The following is a 21,240-nucleotide window of genomic DNA, read 5'->3' as shown; positions in this document are numbered from 1 at the left end:
GCAGGGTAGGACGGCGTGCAGCACCCACAGATCAAAGGAGGACCTGGGAGCCACGCAGACGTCCGGGTCTAATGAGTAAGAGTCTCCTGGGAAGTGGGGGTGTGTGCTTTTTTTGGGGGTAAACTTACCCCCAACCGTGTTTCTCCAAGAATAAGACCTCCTCCAAAAATAAGCCCTAGTGCTTTTTTGGGGGGCAAAAAATATATAAGACAGTGTCTTATTTTTGGAATAACAAGGTATCTGTTTTTTACTGACAAACACAAAGTACAGTTTTCAAGTCTTTAGACAAAGTTGATACCAGGTTTATTAAGGAACTTTTATTTGTGACAAGTCTTATTCTAGGTGTGGATACCACAGGCTAGGTCACGGTACCACCTGCCATTCCTTGTGAATAACACGATGTCTGTAGGAATTTAGGGCACAAAACAATGCTACGTTGTCAACATTGTGCCATATGGAAACCATGTTACAGAAAAATGGAAAGATGTGAGCTTTGTCCATCAGTCATTCCAAGCTTATACTGCGACTCTGTTTTACTGAAGAATGGATCTTCTTCTGTCGCAGACGTTCTCGGTTTGCATTTTCTAACCTGCAGGCAAAATAAGATGTAGCAATTACAAAAAAAGTAGATCTAACATTGAACTCCCTGGACTCGAATGCTGTTAGCAATAGAGAGCATGGACCTATGTGTAAAGGAAACATCTATGTTAAAGGGAACCTGTCACCACTTTTTTGGCCTATAAGCTGCGGCCACCACCAACGGGCTCTTTTATACAGCATGTTAGAATGTTGTATATAAAACCCCGTTGTTTGTGGCCGCAGCTTCTACGCCAAGAAAGTGGTGACAGGTTCCCTTTAAGTGCTAGTATTGACCAATTCCCAACCGATCAGACTAGAAGCACCTGCTGGAGGTGTCCAAACCAGAAATCCCATTGAAGGCCAAATTTAGACGTCTGTGAAACATGGTCTGTGTATAGACTGCGATGCACAAATTGACTGCATGTTTCCTGATCTGAACTTGATAGCCTCAAACATGCCTATGAGGCTGTCAAGTTCAGGTCAGGAGATCCAGGACTGTTATGTATAAAACAATTTGTACATAATGGTTCATAGATATCTTAATTCGACTTAAAGCACCATTCCACCATTTACTTTTTTCAGTACTAGAGTTATGCATTAAAAGTAAGTCTTCTGTATTCTACTCACTTGCTGTTGTCTTCATCTTTTTCCAGCACGCTCCAGTCAGCCTCTGAATGTCACAAATTAATGTAATTTAATGAGAACCTTGTTGTGGCTCTCATAGACTTGCATTGAGCGCTTGTGACGTAACTTTTGACTTCCAGACAGTCAGAAGTTACTATCACAGGATGGCGCCACGGGACCGGAGCAGCACGAAAAAAGGATGAAGACAGCGGCAGTTGAGTAGAATACTGTTAGCAGTGGGGCTTACATTTAAAGCACCATTTCAGGGCTGGAGAAAAAAAATACTGGAGTGGTGCTTTGAATGTGACATTAGGGTGGTACTACATAATATGTTTCATAACAGAATTTTTTTCTGCCAGTTTGGTTAGCAAGAAAATAAATCTGTAGCAATAACATGCTGCCTTTTTATACAACAGCATACTAAATCTGCATTTACACCAGATGAGTGGCTGCATTAAATGACCGCAAATAAGCAACGTTAGGCTAGGTCCACATTTACGTTGTTTAGGATCAGTCACAATCCGCCGCTCTGATAAACAACGCAATCCGTTTGGCGGATTCCGTTGTTTCCCATAGACTTGTATGAGCGGCGGATTGTGACTGATGACCCTGCGTTGCATCCGCCGTGTGGCGCATCAGTCATTTACTGACTGACCGTCAGGTGGGAGGGATGCAGCATGCAACGTTTTTTGTTGCGGCAAAAAAACGCACCCTGCAGGATTCCGTTAGAATCCATCAGGAGGCATAATGTAAGTCTATGGTGCAGGATTACGTTATCCTGCGTCACGCAACAGATTCCAGTTCAGAAATCCGTCACGTTTTACTGAGCATGCTCAGCATGTCCAGCAAAACGTCCGAAATCATGTAAAATCAGTTCCCCCCTCCCCTCCCCCCATGCAGGTTTTAACCTGAAATGATCGGCCTTTCAAAGAGATCAGTTGATCAGCTTTTGAGAGCGATCAGCTGATCTCCCGGTGGGCGGCTTTTCAGAGCGATCAGCTGATCGGCTTTTGAGAGCGATCAGCTTATCGTTCTCTCTCTCAACGGGATCTGCTTTCTCATGACAAGAAATTCCATTTCTTGTCACCCGTTGTACAACGCATCAGTCACAAGCATTAATCAACGCAGGTGACTGATGCAAAACAACGGAAATGTGAACATAGCCTTAGGCTGCTTTCACACATCAGTTTTCTGCCATCAGGCACGATCCGGCGAAAAAAATGATGCAACGGATCCGGCGAAAATATGGATTCATTGCATCCGTTTTTTCCATCAGTTCCTTCAGTTTGACGGATCTGTTGTGATACTGAGCATGCTCAGTTCAAAAAAACGGATCTGGTGGCCGTATCCGTTTTTGTGCCGCATTATACCAGATGCGGCGTTTATAGTCTTCCATTTTGGAACATGTCGTACGTCGATCTGGCGCAATGCGTTTTTTCGCCGGAGACAAAAAACGTTCCTCTCAGCGTTCCATCCGGCCGCTAGACAAGCAAATTTTGCCGGATTTGGCAAAAGCCAGAGGGAACGCAAGGCCATCCGACACAAACCGGCGCTAATAGAAGTCTATGGGGGAAAAACGGAGTCGGTGGCAACAGATGCCGGATCCGTATTTTTCAGGTTTTTGCCTGATGGCAAAAAACTGATGTGTGAAAGCAGCCTAAGGGTAAGTTCACACAGTGCGTTTTTCACGGCGTTTTTGCGCAGTTTTCGGGTGCGTTTTTGCTCAGAAAACTGCATGACTTTGCTTCCCCAGCAAAGTCTATGAGTTTTCATTTTTGCTGTCTGCACACAGCGTTTTTTTTCAGCTGCGTTTTTGTGGTGCCACAAAAACGCAGCATGTCAATTATTCCCGCGTTTTTCACTGCGCTTTTCATCCATTGAGTGCAATGGGATGTTGAAAGACGCAATGAGAAACGCAAATAGCTGCGTTTTGGTGAGTTTCTAAGACCAAAAACGCAGCTATAAACGCAGGAGGTGGGTAGTAAAGTGACATGTACAGGAAGAGGATTCCTTCTGTCAGTAAATACAGAAGCGTGAATCCTCCCGGTACCGTCACCACCGCTTCCACCTCCGGTCCTGTGCATGTATGCTGCAGCGCCATGTTCGGGCGGGAAGTGGAAGCGGCTGTGAAAACAAAAGTGAACAGTAGAAAAAAAAAAAAAATTCATACTCACCTGTCTGCAGACTCCCGGTGCCATGCCCGCTCCCATCTCCTCTCACGGTATCGCCACCCCCGCTCCGGCTGTGTGCAGATGGCCGGGACACCTCCGATGGATGCAGGACCTGGCGATGGATCACCTGATGCAGTCACCTGACGCATCAGCTGATCGTAAGTATCGCGGTGACGCGGGCGCCCGGCCGGTTTAACCTATCAGCGGATGCGTCAGGAGACTTCATCCCTGATTACCGGCAGCTGCTGCAGCGATCGGACGGGATCAGACTCCTCCAATCGCTCCAGGAGCTGCCGGTAATCAGCACATAAGTGAGTATTTTTTTTTTTTGCACCAATGCATCTGCTGATTGTATAAACGGCTTTTATACAATCAGCTGATGTGTGATGTGATTCAGCCCCTAGAACCTGACACATCATCTGATTGCTTTGCCTTCCAGCAAACCGATCAGATGATATTGGATCCGGATTGGACGGCGCGGGACCCCTGACCCAGGATTACTGCGGAGGGGGGTTCTTTATTTCAATAAAGATGGAGTCACTAATTGTGTTGTGTTTTATTTCTAATAAAAAATATTTTTCTGTGTGTTGTGGTTTTTTTTTTTATCTTTACTAGAAATTCATGGTGGCCATGTCTAATATTGGCGTGACACCATGAATTTCGGGCTTAGGGCCAGCTGATAATATACAGCTAGCCCTAACCCCATTATTACCCAGCGAGCCACCCGGCATCAGGGCAGCTGGAAGAGTTGGATACAGCGCCAGAAGATGGCGCTTCTATGAAAGCGCCATTTTCTGGGGTGGCTGCGAGACTGCAATTCACAGCGGGGGTGCCCAGAAAGCATGGGCACCCTGCACTGTGGATTCCAATCCCCAGCTGCCTAGTTGTACCCGGCTGGACTCAAAAATTGGGCGAAGCCCACGTCATTTTTTTTTAAAAATTATTTCATGAAATTCATGAAATAATTAAAAAAAAAAAAAAGGGCGTCTCTATATTTTTGGTTCCCAGCCGGGTACAAATAGGCAGCTGGGGTTGGGGGCAGCCTGTACCTGCCTGCTGTACCCGGCTAGCATACAAAAATATGGCGAAGCCCACGTCATTTTTTTGGGGGCAAAGAAGGGAATTTTGTTTACTTACCGTAAATTCCTTTTCTTCTAGCTCCAATTGGGAGACCCAGACAATTGGGTGTATAGCTATTGCCTCTGGAGGCCACACAAAGTATTACACTTAAAAGTGTAAGGCCCCTCCCCTTCTGGCTATACACCCCCAGTGGGATCACTGGCTCACCAGTTTTAGTGCCAAAGCAAGAAGGAGGAAAGCCAATAACTGGTTTAAAGACCAATTCAATCCGAGGAAACATCGGAGAACTGAACCATACCACATGAACAACATGTGTACCCGAAAAAACAGAAAAACCCCGAGAAAACAGGGCGGGTGCTGGGTCTCCCAATTGGAGCTAGAAGAAAAGGAATTTACGGTAAGTAAACAAAATTCCCTTCTTCTTTGTCGCTCCATTGGGAGACCCAGACAATTGGGATGTCCAAAAGCAATCCCTGGGTGGGTAAAAGAATACCTCATGATAGGGCCGTCAAACGGCCCTCTCCTACAGGTGGCCAACCGCCGCCTGAATGACTTATCTACCTAGGCTGGCGTCTGCCGAAGCGTAGGTATGCATCTGATAATGCTTGGTAAAAGTAAGTAGACTCGACCAGGTGGGTGCCTGACACACCTGCTGAGCCGTAGCCTGGTGCCGTAATGCCCAGGATGCACCCACGGCTCTGGTAGAATGGGCCTTCGGCCTTGAGAGAACCAGAAGCCCAGTAGAACTGTAGGTTTCAAGAATTGGTTCCTCGAGCCCCCGAGCAAGGGTGGATCTGGAAGCTTGCGACTGTTTACGCCGACCAGCGACAAGGACAAAGAGTGCATCCGGGTGGCGCAGGAGCGCCATGCGGGAAGTAGAACCTGAGTGCTCTCACCAGAACCAACCGATGCAAATCTTTCTGAAATTGATGGACTGGACGAGGACACAAAGAAGGTGAGGTGATATCCTGATTGATATGAAAATGGGATACCACCTTAGGGAGAAATTCCGGAACCGGACGCAGAACTACCCTGTCCTGGTGAAGGACCAGGAAGGGAGTTTGTATGAGAGCGTTGCTAGCTCGGAAACTCTCCTAAGAGACGAGACCGTTACTAGAAGGCCACTTCCCGTGAAAAACGGGAAGGGAGACATCCTTCAAAGGCTCGAAAGGCGGCATCTGGAGAGCAATTAGAACCTTGTTCAGATCTCAGGGCTCTAACGGCCGCTTGTACGGAGTGCTGAGAAGACAAACTCCCCGTAGGAACGTGCGTACCTGAGGAAGTCGTCGTTTCTGAAAAAATACAGATAGCGCTGAGACTTGTCCCTAAAGGGAACTGAGCGACAACCCATTTTCCTACCTAGATTGCAGGAAGGAAGGAAACATAGACGATGCAACCGGCCAGGGAGAAACACCCTGCGCCGAGCACCGAGATAAGAACATCTTCCACGTCCTGTGGTCAATCTTGGCGGACGTTGGTATGCTAGCCTGTCTCATGGTGGCAACCACGTCCTGAGGTAATCCTGACGACACTAGGTTCCAGGACTCAATGCCACACCATCCGGTTGAGGGCCGTAGAATTCAAATGGAAGAATGGCCCTTGAGACAGCCAGTCTGATTGGTCTGGTAGTGCCCCCGGTTAGCCTACCGTGAGGCACCACAGAACCGAGTACCACAACATCCTCGGCCAATTTGCAGCGACGAGGATGGCGCGGCCGCAGTCGGTCTTGATCTAGCGCAGTACTCTGGGCAACAATGCCAGAGGTGGCACCTAAGGTAGCTGGAACTGCGACCAATGCTGAACTAAGGCGTTTGCCGCCAGAGCTCGATGATTGTGAAACCGTGCCATGAAGCTGGCACATTGTTGTTGTGCCGTGACGCCATTAGATCGACGTCCGGCCTCTGTCAGCGGCGCCCGATCTCCTGAAACCCGTCCGGGTGAGGAGACCATACTCTTTCGGCCACACCTCAGCGACTTAGGAAGTCAGCTTCCTAGTTTCCACACTTGGGATGTGAATTGTGGATATGGTGGATGCCATGTCTTCCACCCACATCAGAACCTGCCGGACTTCCTGGAAGGCTTGCCGGTTGCGCGTTCTTCCTTGGTGGTTGATGTATGCCACCGCTGTGGAGCTGTCCGACTGAAGTCGGATATGCTTGCTTTCCAGCCGCTGTTGGAAGGATTGTAGGGCAAGATACACTGCTCTGTGTTCAAGAACATTGATCTGAAGAGTGGACTCTTGCTGAGTCCACGTACCCTGAGCGCTGTAGTGGAGAAAAACTGCTCCCCACCCTGATAGACTCGCGTCTGTCGTAACTATCGCCCAGGACGGGGATAGGAAGGACCTTCTTTTTGACCAAGAGGTGAGAAGAAGCCACCACCGTAGAGATTCCTTGGCCGCCTGAGAAAGAACGACGACTCTGTTGAGGGACGTCGATTCCTCGTCCCATTGGCGGAGAATGTCCCATTGTAGTGGACGCAGTAAAACTGCGCGAAAGGAACTGCCTCCATTGCTACCATCTTACGTAGGAAGTGCATGAGGCGTCTCAATGTGTGCGACTGGTTCTTAAAGAAGAGCTTGCAGCCCGTAGTGAATGCTGTTTGTCTAGCGGCAGCTTCACTATCGCTGAGAGAGTAAGAAACTCTATGCCTAGATATGTTATCGATAGGGTCGGGGTCGGATCTGACTTTAAAAAGTTGATGATCCACCCAAAACTCCAGAGAGTCTCCAGCGCAACGTTCGGGCAGTGTTGGCATGTTTCCTAAGAGAGTGCCTTGACAAGTAGATCGTCTAAATACGGGACCACAGAGTGACCCTGAGAGTGCAGGACTGTGACTACTGCTGCCCTGACCTTGGCGAAGACCAGTTGGACTGTCGCTAGCCGGAAGGTAGAGCTACGAACAGAGGGTGTTCGTCTCCTATAACGAAGCGTAGAAACGCTAGTGCTCTGGATCAATCGGCACGTGTGGATAAGCATCCTTGATGCCTAATGATGCTAGGAAATATCCTTGGGACCTTGAGGCGATGACATGGCGGAGGGATTCCATCCGGAACCGCCTGGTGTCCACGAGCTTGCTGAGCATTTTTAGATCCAGAACGGGACGGAACGGCCCGTTGTTATAGGTACCGCAAAGAATTTGGGGTAAAAACCGTGACCTTGTTCCTGAAGAGGAACGGGGGTCATCACTCTTTCTGCCATAGAGTGCACCCTGTTTGCAGAAGAGCAGCGGCCCGGCCGGGAGGTGGAGAAATTCTGAAGAATCGAGTTGGAGGACGAGAAGTGAGCTCTATCCTGTACCCGTGAGACAGAATGTCTCACACTCAATGGTCATTGACCTATGGCAGCTAAATATCGCCAAGGCGGGAGAGCCTGCTACCGACCGAGGCCGCAAGTCATGAGGAAGCCGCCTTGGAAGCGGGTTTTCAGACTGTCGCTTTTTCGGGCGAGACTGAGCCCGCTAAGAATCTTAGCTCCTCTGATCCTTTTGAGTCCACATTGGACGAGGAAAAAAGGGACCTGCCCGAGCCTCGAAAAGGCCGAAAACCCCGACTGCCTCTTGCTCTGTTGGGGTTTGTTGTGTCCGGGCTGAGGAAAGGATGAATCCTTACCCCTGGACTGTTTGATGGTTACATCCAACGCTCACCAAACAGTCGGTCAGCAGAAAAAGGCAACTGGTTAGGCAACCTTTTTTGGAAGCAGAATCTGCCTTCCATTCACTTAACGAGCAGACCAGGCTCTGCTTAAAAACACGGAGTAGCGGAGGCTACCGCCGCACGGTTCGCAGAGTCCAGGATAACCTGAATCGCGTAAGAAACAAATGCAGACATGTGAGAGGTTAAGGATGCCACCTGCGGCACAGATGTACGTGTAACCGTGTCAATCTGTGTAAGACAAGCTGAAATAGCTTGGAGTGCCCCAAGGGAGAGAATGCCGGAGCCAACGGTGCGCCGACAGCCTCATAGATGGCTTTCGACCAGAGATCCATCTGTCTGTCAGTGGCATCTTTGAGTTTGCAGTTCCATCTCCCACTGCAACTATGGATCTAGCTACAAGCCTGGAGATTGGAGGATGCCGCTCGGGACATTGGGTCCAGTCCTTGACCAAGTCAGGGGACAGGGATAACGTGTATCCTAAGCCGTTTGGAGAAGCGCATATCTGGATAAGCGTGGTGTTCCTGGACTGCCTCTCTGAAGGCAGAGTGGTCCAGAAAAATACGTGAAGCTGACTCCTCCACTGGAGGAGCTGTGAGAAATAACCCACATTCTATAGATGGACGCTATAAGAATATTTACTATGGCGTCACAATCAGGTGTATCCAGATTGAGAGCGGTCTCAGGATCAGAATCCTGAGCCGCTACTTCCGCCTCATTACACAGCGAGTCCTTCTGTTAGGACCCTGATGAAACCGAGGCCGCTCATAGCGAGCCCACTTAGGCTGTCTGGGACTGACGTCCGTGCAGAGCCGTGACTCTGGGATGCGTGACATTCCCGGAGCTGTTAGTTATTCACACTGAGGGGGGCCATGGATCAATGATTCAACAGTGCCCATATTGTGAGAGACATGTCCGGACTGCTAGGCTTCTAGTATCATAGCCATAGTCTCAGAAAAACTGTCAGTAAATACTGCAGACACCGTCCTCATCCCCTGGCCATTAGTGCATACAATGGGAGTCTATGTACCTGCCGGCCGTATAGCCGTACATGCTGTACCAGCTGTATAGAAAAACATGTGGTTCTGCACCTTTGTTTTACACAGAGAATATGCTGATAACTCCTCCGCACAATCCAGGAGGGTATATACAACGTGCGACCAAACAGTGCAATGTATATAGTACAAGCATATCTATAAGTGCACTTCTGCACTAGTGGGGTTAGCACCACAGGTGCTGCTTAACGCCTGTTGCAGCGATTGTGTGACTATCAGAATGCCAGGGTCTTCCACACTTGTCTCTGTATCGTACAGAAACTGACACTAATGGCTGCCGGTGTCCTTGTAGAGAAGGAAGCCGTGGGCGTGCCTGAGAAAGTGCGGGAATCCGGATTCACAGTGCACACAGTGAGAGGGGTGGAGTATGCAAAACATACTCCAGCTCTCAGCTCTGCTCTATGCAGCGTCACGCCCCTACCCTGACTGTCAGGGCTGTGGGCGGTAACGAAGGGAGACTAGGCCCAGAAGCCGGGGACTCGAGTTAACAGCGCGGCCGCCGTAAAAGCGCGGGCCGCGCTGAAGTCCCCGGCGCACCACAAGTGCCAGCCGCGCCGCAGTTCCAGCGGCCGGCGCGACCGATTCATAGAAGTGGCCAGCGTCCCGCCCCTCTCCTGACTGGCAGGTCTGGGGGCGGGAACGAACGGAAGCAGGCCGCAAAAGCCGGGGACTCTAGTTATCAGCGCGGCCGCCGTAAAAGCGCGGGCCGCGCTGAAGTCCCCGGCGCACCACAAGTGTCAGCCGCGCCGCTGCCAGCGGCCGGCGCGACCGATTCCTGGAAGTGGCCAGCGTCCCGCCCCTCTCCTGACTGGCAGGTCTGGGGGCGGGAACGAACGGAAGCAGGCCGCAAAAGCCGGGGACTCTAGTTATCAGCGCGGCCGCCGTAAAAGCGCAGGCCGCGCTGAAGTCCCCGGCGCACTACAAGTGCCAGCCGCGCCGCAGTCCCAGCGGCCGGCGCGACCAATTCCCATCAGTGAGCCTGCTTCAGCAAAGCTGAATGAGGCCATGGCACAGGCGCCGCAGCGCTGATGTCCCCCGGCGCACTACAACACCCAGCATGCTGTGGTGTGAGCGCCAAATGCACGGGGACACAGAGTACCTTGAGGAAGCAGGGCCATGTCCCTGATGTACTCCGCTCCATCCAGCATCTTCTCCAGGGGCTGTAGATGGAGCACGGTCTCAGTGCCTGGAGACCGGTAAATCCCACTTCACCCAGAGCCCTGTAAAAAGGGATGGGGAAGGAATCAGCATGTGGGCTCCTGCCGCCGTACCCGCAATGGGTACCTCAACCTTACAAACACCTCCGACATACAGTGGGGTGAGAAGGGAGCATGCTGGGGACACTATATGTGTCCTCTTTTCTTCCATCCGACATAGTCAGCAGCTGCTGCTGACTAAAAAGTGGAGCTATGCGTGGATGTGTTGCCTCCTTCGCACAAAGCACAAAACTGGTGAGCCAGTGATCCCACTGGGGGTGTATAGCCAGAAGGGGAGGGGCCTTACACTTTTAAGTGTAATACTTTGTGTGGCCTCCAGAGGCAATAGCTATACACCCAATTGTCTGGGTCTCCCAATGGAGCGACAAAGAAAAACTCCTGCATTCAGTCCTGGAGGGAGGATGCTGAGCCTTGTAGTTCTGCAGCTGCTGTCTGCTCTCCTGCATACACTATTGGATGGAGTATGCTGAGCCTTGTAGTTCTGCTCCCTCTGCCTCTCCCTCCAGCATACAGTCCTGTATGGAGCATGCTGAGCCTTGTAGTTCTGCAGCTGTCTGCTCTATTGCATACACTAGTGGAGAATGAAGAACATATCGAAGAAGGAAATGACATCAGACCTTTTTTTTTTTTTCCCAACAATCTTTAATGGCATTGTTCACTGATAAAAAACGCATAAAGACGCAGTGAGCAAAAACAAAGCAAAACGCAGCAAAAAAACGCACCAAATCGCGGCAAAACGCGTGCGTTTGCCGCGTTTTTTTGCCGCGGGTGCTTTTTTGTGCGGTTTTTGCCGCAAAAAACGCACAAAAACGCAGCGTGTGAACCTAGCCTTAGCTGGTTATAAAAAAGCCATTTCGGACAAGCAGATCACGATATACTAATCCTTAGCTATAGATCACATTGAATGCATAGGCTGCTATTGTTCTCAGAAGCACATGTTTGTTTACACAGGACAATGTGCAGCAGAGAACAATGATCTTTTAGGAAAACCAAAAGATTAATGTTTAGTTCATTCTCTAGTGATTGACAGTCTGTTTACACTTTACGATAAACCCCCCCCTACAAAAAACTAGTCTTCTTAAGGTGGTGTCACACACAGCGACGACGACAACGCCATCGCTGCTAAGTCGCCATTTTCTGTGACGCAGCAACGACCTCAACAGCGACGTCGCTGTGTGTGACACCTAACAATGACCAGACCTCTGCTGTGAAATCGCTGCTCGCTCCTGAATGTTCCAGGTCATTTTTTGATCGCTGCTATCCCGCTGCGCCATGATGATAAGCTCAGCATCCTTGTGTTTGACACCGCAGCAGCGACGGTCGCGATGACGCTGAAGGCAGTGACGTAGGACTGAAGGCAGGACAAGGGCGTGTTTTTGCGGTGTATTTTGCAACGCCCCTACGACTCCGATTGGTGGTTACAACAGCGTTCCGATTGGGTACCTTGCCGAAGGTGTTACAGTGATTTCATTCTTTAAGTTCCATTCTTTGTTCCACGTAGTAGAGTCTCTGTCTAGTGTCGCTAGTGTGTCGTTCTTTGTGGATCTTTCATCAGACCTTGTGATTGAAAAGGTAGGTATGCTTTGTGTTCTCAAATTGTGAAATTTGGCATGAAAAAAAGGCAACACAAAGGCGCTGTAGAGATCACCAATCGGAACAGAGAGGCGTGAAAAGAGGCAACGCAAAACATGTCGAGGGGTAAACACCACGCCTCTATCAAGGTCTGAGTCGTGGCACAGCGATGCATGTGACACCGCACAGCGACTGTCGAGGTCGCTATGATCCCTGCTCCATCGCTGCTTAAAATTACATGTTTCACAGCTTACTAGCGATCATCGTCAGTCGCTGTTACGTCACAGGAAATGGTGACGTAACAACGACGTCGTTGTATGTGAACCCAGCTTTAGAAATTCTAATTCCTGATAATTATGTAATGTAAAAGCACCTTAAGCAGTGAGAACCACTTCAATAAAAAATAGATACCCAAGTGTATACAAAAATCCATTTGTAGTCCTAGAAGAAAAGAAAATACCTCATTAGCCGAAGTTTAACATCTTCTTTCGATACAGGCTTTGGCTTCTGATTGGCTTCAGAAATCATACATCGGATTTTATCTAGGCAGTCAGCCAAGTTTCGCATTTGGTGCCGGCTCACTTCCGATACTACAATTAGTTCTCCATTGCGGGTTATTCGGTTCTTATTCTAGGTAATACAGGAATGGAATAAGCCATGAAGCACAATAATCCTAAATGCTGATATATACACAATTTAAAATGTTTTCTTACATGCTGCCCATTCACCTGTATACCAGCCTAACCTACTAATCTTTGTGGGACTGCACAGACATTTTCTGTGTTTCAGGAGGTCCTGACTGATGTTGAAAAAAGTGTGATTGCACATGTTTAATTTCAAGATGCACATTCCTTGGTTCTTATGACGCTGAGCCACCACCAGAGGTCACTGACAATGGTCGATTCCTCCCTTCTTGTGATGGACAAGCACTAAAATGCTTCAATGATTCAAGCTGGTCATACGCTCGGACGAGCTCGATGCGAGTAATGAGCATTATGGAAAGTCAATAATTGGCCTATTTGGGTCTCATACACAGCCAGCCATAAACAGAGGATTTCCGGCAGGAGGGAGGATGGTGTGTGTGTACTTTTTTACATTATTTTTTTGAACACACTATATCCAAGAACGTTGTTTAACCCTGGTGAGACCCATTCAGAGACTGTGGCTGGCTTTCCCTGGGGTGCCTGCACAAATCAAGCATTGAAGCAATCCTGTGCTCTGTGGTCATTGCTTCACGGACGTAATATTCAAGCACCTGTGAAACTCAGCTGAGCTCCGCGAGTACCCGAGCATGCTAATGTCTGATTGAGTAACGAGCAGTGCCAAGCACGTTCGCCCATCACTACTCCCCTCATATTGAAAACTGAAGGTGAAAATTTCCACATGAACAATTTCTCCTAAAAACACTAGAACAGCAGATATATAACTGAAGTGACTGGGGGACAAGTACATGAACCAATTACCATAAAATAGCATCTTCAGTTTTGTCCAATATATAAACAGTCCAACCACCCAAGAACAGGTTACCTGGACAGAGATCTTCTGCCTTACATCCTCTGGAATCCAGTCAGCCGAGGACACGTGAAATCTTACTTCAGCCTTTGTGTTAACTGTGTGGACAAAAACAATAAACCAAAATTTACCTTGATATCTATTTCGGTTTATGACAAAAACAATACCAAGTTACACAGAAAATTGCCAAAAGTATAGAATACAGTTCTCCAGTGCACTGCAATTGTCCAATTTTGTGATCAGTAGCCTGACAATCTGATGATTTCTATAAAGTGAAAGCTGAAAACCAAATTCAGAGTAATATGAACAAGCATAACTGCTCTATGATACATAAAGAAATGAAAAATACAATTAGCCATATGAAAAATTTAAAATGTCACATTGCATAACTGCTGCATAATTTGCTACCTGAGTTATTCCCTGCTGTCATGATTACATTACAGTCAATGGTGGAAAATACCGCAGGCACCTGCGGTAAAGAAGTGACATGCACATTAATTCTGCAGTGGAAATTCTGCAGCAAAACCTGTTGGTGAAAAAAACGCAGTGTGCGCACAGAATTTTTTCTTACCATAGGTTTTGATGGGGGAAGGACTGCAGCAAGGTTATGAAAATTTTCTGTGGCAAAACTGCATCAAAACCGCAGCGTGAGCACAGGGCCTTATACTGCTGAAAGTGTCCTTCTAACATATGGTAAACGACTCCCATGAAGGGATGAACTTGGTTAATTAAAAAGCCATATTGAAGCCATATTTTGCAAACATTCATCCAAAGGTATCAGTGTGTCCAGGATGATCCCAGAAAACATTTCCTTTTCCTCAACATAGTAGTAGAAAAAGACATGGCCGCACATCCAAAAATCATCAGTTGATCTAATGCCGCCAGGCAAAATTTAAATACAGTGGTACCTCGCTTAACGAGTAACCCACTTAACGAGAATTTCGCTTAACAAGCAAAGCCTTCTGTAAATTTGTAACCCGGTTTACGAGAAAGCTTTGCTGTACGAGCGAAATCCTCACCGCACACACTTCCGGTTCCATACATCCACCACGCTCTGACCCGCTCTTGCAGTCCACACAAACACACATGGACGCACATACAGCATTATGCTCACCTTACCTTCCGTTCCACCGCCGGACTCATGGTTCTTGTAGTTCCCGGGTACATCGTGGCGAACTACAAGTACCATGAGACCAGCGGTGGAACGGAACGTAAGGTGAGCATATAATATGTGTACCTTCCGTTTCATCGCCGATCTCCTGGGTCCTGTAGTGCGCCGCTCCGCTCCAGGCATCAGCATCCATAGCTACTCAAAGGCAGCGCGCTGGCCAATCAGAGGCAAGCGGCTCTGCCGTTGACAGCGCTCTGGCAGGAAGTTCCGCCCTCGTCGAATATGGTTACCCGATACACGGCCCGCACCGGAGAACAGCAAGTCCCAGGAGACCGGCGATGGAACGGAAGGTAAGGTGAGCATATATGTGCGTGTGCATGTGTGCTTGTGTGTGTTTGTACATGTTTGTGTGCGTTTGTGCATGTGTGGAATGATAGAATAGGGGACCAGGTTGGGATATTTAACACATTGTGGAACGAATTGTCTGCATTGCAATGATTTCCTATGAGAAATCTTGCTCTGCTGAACGAGTAACTTGGTTAACAAGCACAGTCCCAGAACGGATTGTTCTCGTTAAGCAAGGTTCCACTGTACCTGAACAAGGTTCTTGGTTTAACATTCTGATCAGACTGTATGAAGCTCACTGACACGTCACGGCAAACCTCCGAGTGGGTCCCAATGCCTTAAAAGGTGTGGCACTGTGTGCCAACCACTGCCGCAGCGTCAATGCACCAGCAGTGTAGGTGACCTGGTGCCTCACAGTGCCCATACTCCAAGGCTGAGTCCCCAAGACTCCAAGCCACACCGCCCCACAGACACAAAATCACCGCAAAAATGGCCGACACACAGCACAAAAACTTTGTGAAAAGAGCTGAATAACTCACCTTCCACAAGCTCCTAGTGTGTGAACTGAGAGCGAAGAAAAGGCAGACCCCTGCTATTTAAAAACACCTGTGCCAAATGGAAGGAGTGCTGGACCCTTTACCCTCACTCTACCACTAGCCTTAAGCATTGATACCTAATATGAAGGGTTAATTGGAACAACAAATCTATTGATCAGACCTCACAATGGTTTTACACTGCTCAATAATTCCATTTGTGCGCTCTTTTGCTCGCCTTTTGTTTTTCCACTAGTCAGTAAGGTCACTTCACCTGGTTGATTGTTGTTATATCCCATCTGTGATAAGGAAAACGTTGTGTATCGGATGTGTTGGATGTAGCACTAGCATTGTATTCAGCTGTAATTTACTAGACCGTGCACTCTGTTCATCAGAATATGATTCCACTTGTATATTACTCGTGGATCGTGCATCAGTATCACCCGGCAAAGCTGCACACTCTCCTTTTTGTCATGCTGGTTACGTCTAAAGGATCTCCATTCCTTGATCACACCATTCTCAGTAACTCTCGATTCTGTTTGAAGTCTGAACCCCGGCTAGTCTAGCAGTAATGGTGTCTCAGATCACTCAATTGTCCCATTTTAGTGTAGATACACACAAACTCATCTGTTTGATTTTATGCTGCAATATGGTTTAGGGGTGGGGGTGTCACTTGCCTAATTTCCATATAGAGAAGTTCCAATAGAGAAAGAGAAAATGTCTCTAAAAAAGTGGCCACTCACTGTAAATGCTGCCCTTTGTACTGGTTGTATCAAGGTTGGGAATTTTGGGGAAATCACATATGGGATTTCTCAGGGTCACAGAGACGGATTTCAAATTGGTCTTGAATCAGACAATGAGACGTGTTCACGGCTAGAGCAGAAGCCAGCTTCTGACCCGAGTATTAAAGAATCTTATGATTATACAACATTCAACTTTGACCTTGGAGCAAGAACAAGGAGTCAACATCTCACATCCCACATGGTGTGAACCAACTGATTATGAAGTCTCTCAGTATGTTATGAATACCGCTTTGTTCATTTTGGCTTCATTATCTTTGTTAACATACTGCGGAATACACATCTAAGAATTATATTATGAAGCTTCTATGCGATTGTCATATAGACACAAAGATAATTATGCAACGACATCTATACTTAGATTATTTACACACACAGATAATCTTATTACATCTGGACAAACTGCCTATAGCCCTGGCCTACTCTCACAGTTGCATCGGTCAGTGGGTACACTGGAACCCCCCCGACCTCTATATTGGTTGTACAGAAGGTTGAAAAATTCCCTGCATGGCATATAAATTATTCAGTGAGTTTTGCATGTGGCACAGGAAATCTTCCTTTTCTGTAAATCTGTCATTTTTCTAGATCTCGTGCGCTCACCTTTGTTCACATTCTGTCCCCCAGGACCACTGCTCTTACTGTACGAGATGGTCAGACGATCTGAAGACAAACATTTTGTTAGAGAAAGCAAATGAATCTCTCAATCAGTGACTAATACCTGACATGTGAGACCTCCACTTGGACCATTTCCTACATTTTACCAGCAATCTTGAAGTGACGTTACTCTATGTTTAGTGCTTATAGTGTTAAACAGCTATGGTGCAGTCAAATGTGGAACGACAGCAAGTGACTAAAATGGCAAGCAAATGTGGAATTGGCAGCGATCCTGGTATTATATAAGAAAATGCCTGAGAACAAGTGCTAATCTAATCCTGATTACACCCTAATTTATTGATAATAGGGCTCGTTGTGCACCCTGATGGTATTTATCGATTTGACAGAAGAAACAGCCTTGAATGCAGTGCTATTTTCATCTAATCTGAGTGTTCCAATAGAACAATGCTTTCAATGGAGTCTGAGACACAAATGTGGACAGAGTCCTAGAATCATTCACCTAAAACGGTGTCTACAGTGGGTAGAGCAGTAATAGCATATACAGTCATGGCATCCTTGAAGTTGTTCCAGAAAATGAAGTATTTCTCCCAGAAAATTTTTGCAATTACACATTTTGTTATACACATGTTTATTTCCTTTGTGTGTATTGGAACACCACAAAAAGAAAAGCCAAATTGGACATAGTGTCACAAAAATGGGAGGACAAAATTGATGGCGCCCTTTATTTAAAATTTGGTTTTGGAATAAAAACAAGCAACGTTTCCTATGCCCATTGGCAAGCTTCTTACACTTCTCATCTGTAATTTTGGGCCACTCTTCTTTTGCCGCCTGCTCCAGGTCTCTCATATGTGAAGGAGCCTTCTCCCAAAAGCAATTTTAAGATCTCTCCACAGGTGTTCAATGAGATTTAGTCTGGACTCATTGCTGCCACTTCAGAACTCTCCAGCGCTTTGTCTCCACCCATTTCTGGGTGATTCCTGAAGTATGTTTGGGGTCATTGTACGGCTGGAAGACCCATGACCTAGGATGCAAACCCAGCTTTCTGACACAGGGCACTACATTGAACAAAATCCTTTGGTAATCTTCAGATTTCATGATGCACCCAGTGCTAGTAAAACATCTTTGAATCTTCACCACATTTGACTGTAGGTACTGTGTTCTTTTCTTTGGAGGCCTCACTCCGGTTTTGGTAAACAGCAGAATAATGTGCTTGACCAAAAAGCTCTATCTTGGTCTCATCTGTCTACAAGACTCTTTCTCAAAAGGATTTTGGCTTACTCACATACATTTTAGAAAACTGCAGCCTCGCTTTTTTATGCTTCTGTGTCAGCAGTGGGGTCCTCCTGGGTCTCCTGCTATGGCATTTCAGTTCCTTCAATGTTGACGCATAGTTCGTGCTGACACTGATGCACCCAGAGTCTGCAGGACAGCTTGAGTTTCTTTGGAACTCGATTGGGGCTGCTTATCCACCATTCGAACCATCCTGTGTTACAATCTTTCATCGATTTTTCTCTGCTGTCCACTTCCAGAGAGATTAGCAACAGTGCCATGGGTTGAAAACTTCTTTATTGTGCACTGAGGACAAAGGAACATTAAGATCTCTGGAAATGGACTTGTAAAGTTGAGATTGCTGATATTTTTCAACAATTTTGGTTCTCAAGTCGTCATAGTTCTCTTCTCTTTCTGTTCTCAATGCTTAATGTGGCACACACAGAAACACAATGCAAAAATTGAGTCGTCTCCCCTTTTTTCTGGTTTCGTGTGTGATTTTCATATTGCCCACACCTGTTACTTCCCACAGTTGAGTTTGAACGAGCATCACATGTTTGAAACAAAGTTGTTTACCCACAAATATGGAAAGGTGGCAACAATTTTGTTTGGCCCATTTTTGGGCTTTTGTGAGAAATTATGTCCAATTTGCCTTTTTGTCCCTCATTTTTTGTGTTCTTCTAATACACACAAAAAATATGAACATGTGTATAATAAAACATGTGGAATTGCAATAATTTTCATGGAGAAATACTTCATTTTCTGGAACAATTTCAAGGGTGCCAACACTTTCATCCATGACTGTATAAAAACACAAATGGAAATCAATGGAAAAAATATGTTTAAGTGCCATTTACTTGGACGCACAGGATAAATAAATGTATGATCACTGTGGGATTCTCACTGATTATCAGAAAAGATGTCCCAAGTGCCCCAGGTAAATGAAGCAGCATTGTGAATGTGTGACACCAATCAGTCCACTCCCTGGGGGAAGCGATTGTTATGTATATGCACTACCAATCCCATACAAATGAGCAATGGTCACATGAACACTACTGCTTCATTTACATGTTCTCATGAAAGGTGTAGGGCCCAGTAATCATACATATGTTGTTTGTCTAACACCTCCTCTAATATCCAGATTAGGCATATGACCCAAGTACCTGTAACAGTAAATATCGCTATAAGAAGAAAAAAAAACAACTTACCTACAGGAATGTCTATGAGATATGGTCTTCTTACCTGTAGTAATGATATTAAGTGGAAAAATAGGAGAATTAAATCAAAGGTTTTAAGCCAAATATACCATATTAACTTTGCGCTTTCAATACTTAATTACTTATTAAAATCTATAAGGCTGCTTTCACACACCCATTTTTTGCCGTCTGGCACAATCTGGCAAAAAACAGATGCAACAGATCTGGCGTAAAAACGGATCCGCTGCATCAGTTTTTTCCATGCGTTCCTTTCGTTTTTTCTGGATCCGTTGTGCTACTGAGCATGCGCAGTTCAAAAAACTGGATCTGTCGTTGGATTACGTCATATGCCGGATTCGGAGCCCATAGGCTTTCATTGAAACTGGCGCCATACGTTTTTTTGCCGGAGACAAAAAACGCTGCAAGCTATTTACACCGGATCCGGAAAAAGCCGGATGCAACGCAAGGCCATGCAGCACAATCCGGCGCTAATACAAGTCTATGGGGAAAGAAGGGATCCGGCGGCAATAAACGCCGGAACCGTTCTTTCCGGTTTTTACCGGATTGTGCCACACGGCGAAAAACGGATGTGTGAAAGCAGCCTAAGCTATGATTCCATGGCTGCTAAAATGAAATTACGGTATGTACAAATAGACCTGTAATGCCGTCCACAATCATGGAAAATGAAGTCCATTCCTGCGCAAGTGCTCTTATTGCCCAGATTTGCTGTAATGAGGGGGCTCCTCATAGGTAGGTACATTGATCTCACATCATCAGGAGTCAACAGCAAGGGCGCAGCCCCATCTGATGAAACAAACCAGGGCAATGGTGGCCGCTGCACAGGGCAGACAGGACACTGGCAGTAAATCTGCAAATATAGATTTCTAATAATGCCCCAATGAAATTCTACTACACAGATATGACTGTAGTAAGCATTAAAGGGACCTCACACTCATATCCTGCTGACAGGTTCTCATCAGGTCTATAGGACTGCAATGCGGCCATTGTTAAGGAAAGAAGTGCTGTAGTATAAAGCAGAGGGATGATCTCTCCTATACAATATCCTGAACTAGGCAGGAGCCTGCTATTACCCTTTAGTGTATAGATTATTCCCTATATATTACTGTCTCCTAAAGTCACCACAATGGTGATAGCTCCTAGAGGTCACAAACAAGTCCGCACGCGCCTCCCATTGGTGGAAGCAGCTGTCAATCACACACCATGCAGAACGTCCCTCCCCTGTGCCCGCTCACCTCTGACGTCCGGTTGTTACTCTCTGGATATAATTTATCTAAACTATAGGCGCTCTGAAAGCAGGACGAGTAACGTAGACTAAGGGGACCAAAAGCACGAAGCACCGACAACCGAGGCAGCAAACCGGCTGCAGCCATGATGGCTGTAAAGCGTTTCCTGCCTGCGGTGCAACACACAAATCTTCCGTCGTAAACTAGAGCTACGAGCGCTTAGTTCCGCGTCCCAGACCAGCGGATGTGGAAAGGCAGTTCAGGAGGCAGGAAATGTAGCAGTTGCCCATAGCAACCGGTCAGTTTGTATTTTTCTACAGCAAATTGTAAAGTGAAGCTGCAATCTGATTGTTTCTATATGCAACTGCTTCTATTGTATCTGCCCTTGTTGTGTGCATAAGGTATTATTGTATTACATAAAGCCCCCATGTTTATATTGTACTGGATTTCTTCATGCTGCTGAAAATGGCAGAATAGACAGAGCCCTGCCCTGTGCAAGAAGGAGAGCAAGCTGTGGGAGTGTGGAAGCTGGGCTGAATGCAGCATTTGCTCTGGGAGTACGAAAATTACAGTGGGAGTGCGGCATTTGCTCTGGGAGTACAACAGTCGCAGTGAGAGTGCAGCATTTGCTCTGGGACAACAGTCGCAGTGGGAGTGCGGCATTT

At 46.9% G+C, this 21,240-nt stretch overlaps 1 protein-coding gene across 1 annotated transcript; it reads right to left on the bottom strand.

Annotated features, from left to right (window-relative positions):
- Positions 1-280: 280 nt before the first annotated feature.
- Positions 281-20,764, bottom strand: MRPL58 (mitochondrial ribosomal protein L58). Its single transcript, XM_075347483.1, has 6 exons — positions 20,585-20,764; positions 19,344-19,377; positions 16,852-16,911; positions 13,478-13,560; positions 12,411-12,580; positions 281-589 (listed from the first exon to the last, which is right to left on the bottom strand). Exons 1-6 carry the CDS (start codon positions 20,720-20,722, stop codon positions 505-507), a joined length of 570 nt encoding a protein of 189 aa, XP_075203598.1. The 5' UTR covers positions 20,723-20,764; the 3' UTR covers positions 281-504.
- Between the last annotated feature and the right edge of the window lie 476 nt (positions 20,765-21,240).

Source organism: Anomaloglossus baeobatrachus, chromosome 5 (assembly GCF_048569485.1).
Source record: "Anomaloglossus baeobatrachus isolate aAnoBae1 chromosome 5, aAnoBae1.hap1, whole genome shotgun sequence".
NCBI lineage: Eukaryota > Metazoa > Chordata > Amphibia > Anura > Aromobatidae > Anomaloglossus > Anomaloglossus baeobatrachus.
Note: the sequence above shows the minus strand (reverse complement) of the source record. Positions and strands in the feature narration are given on the sequence as shown.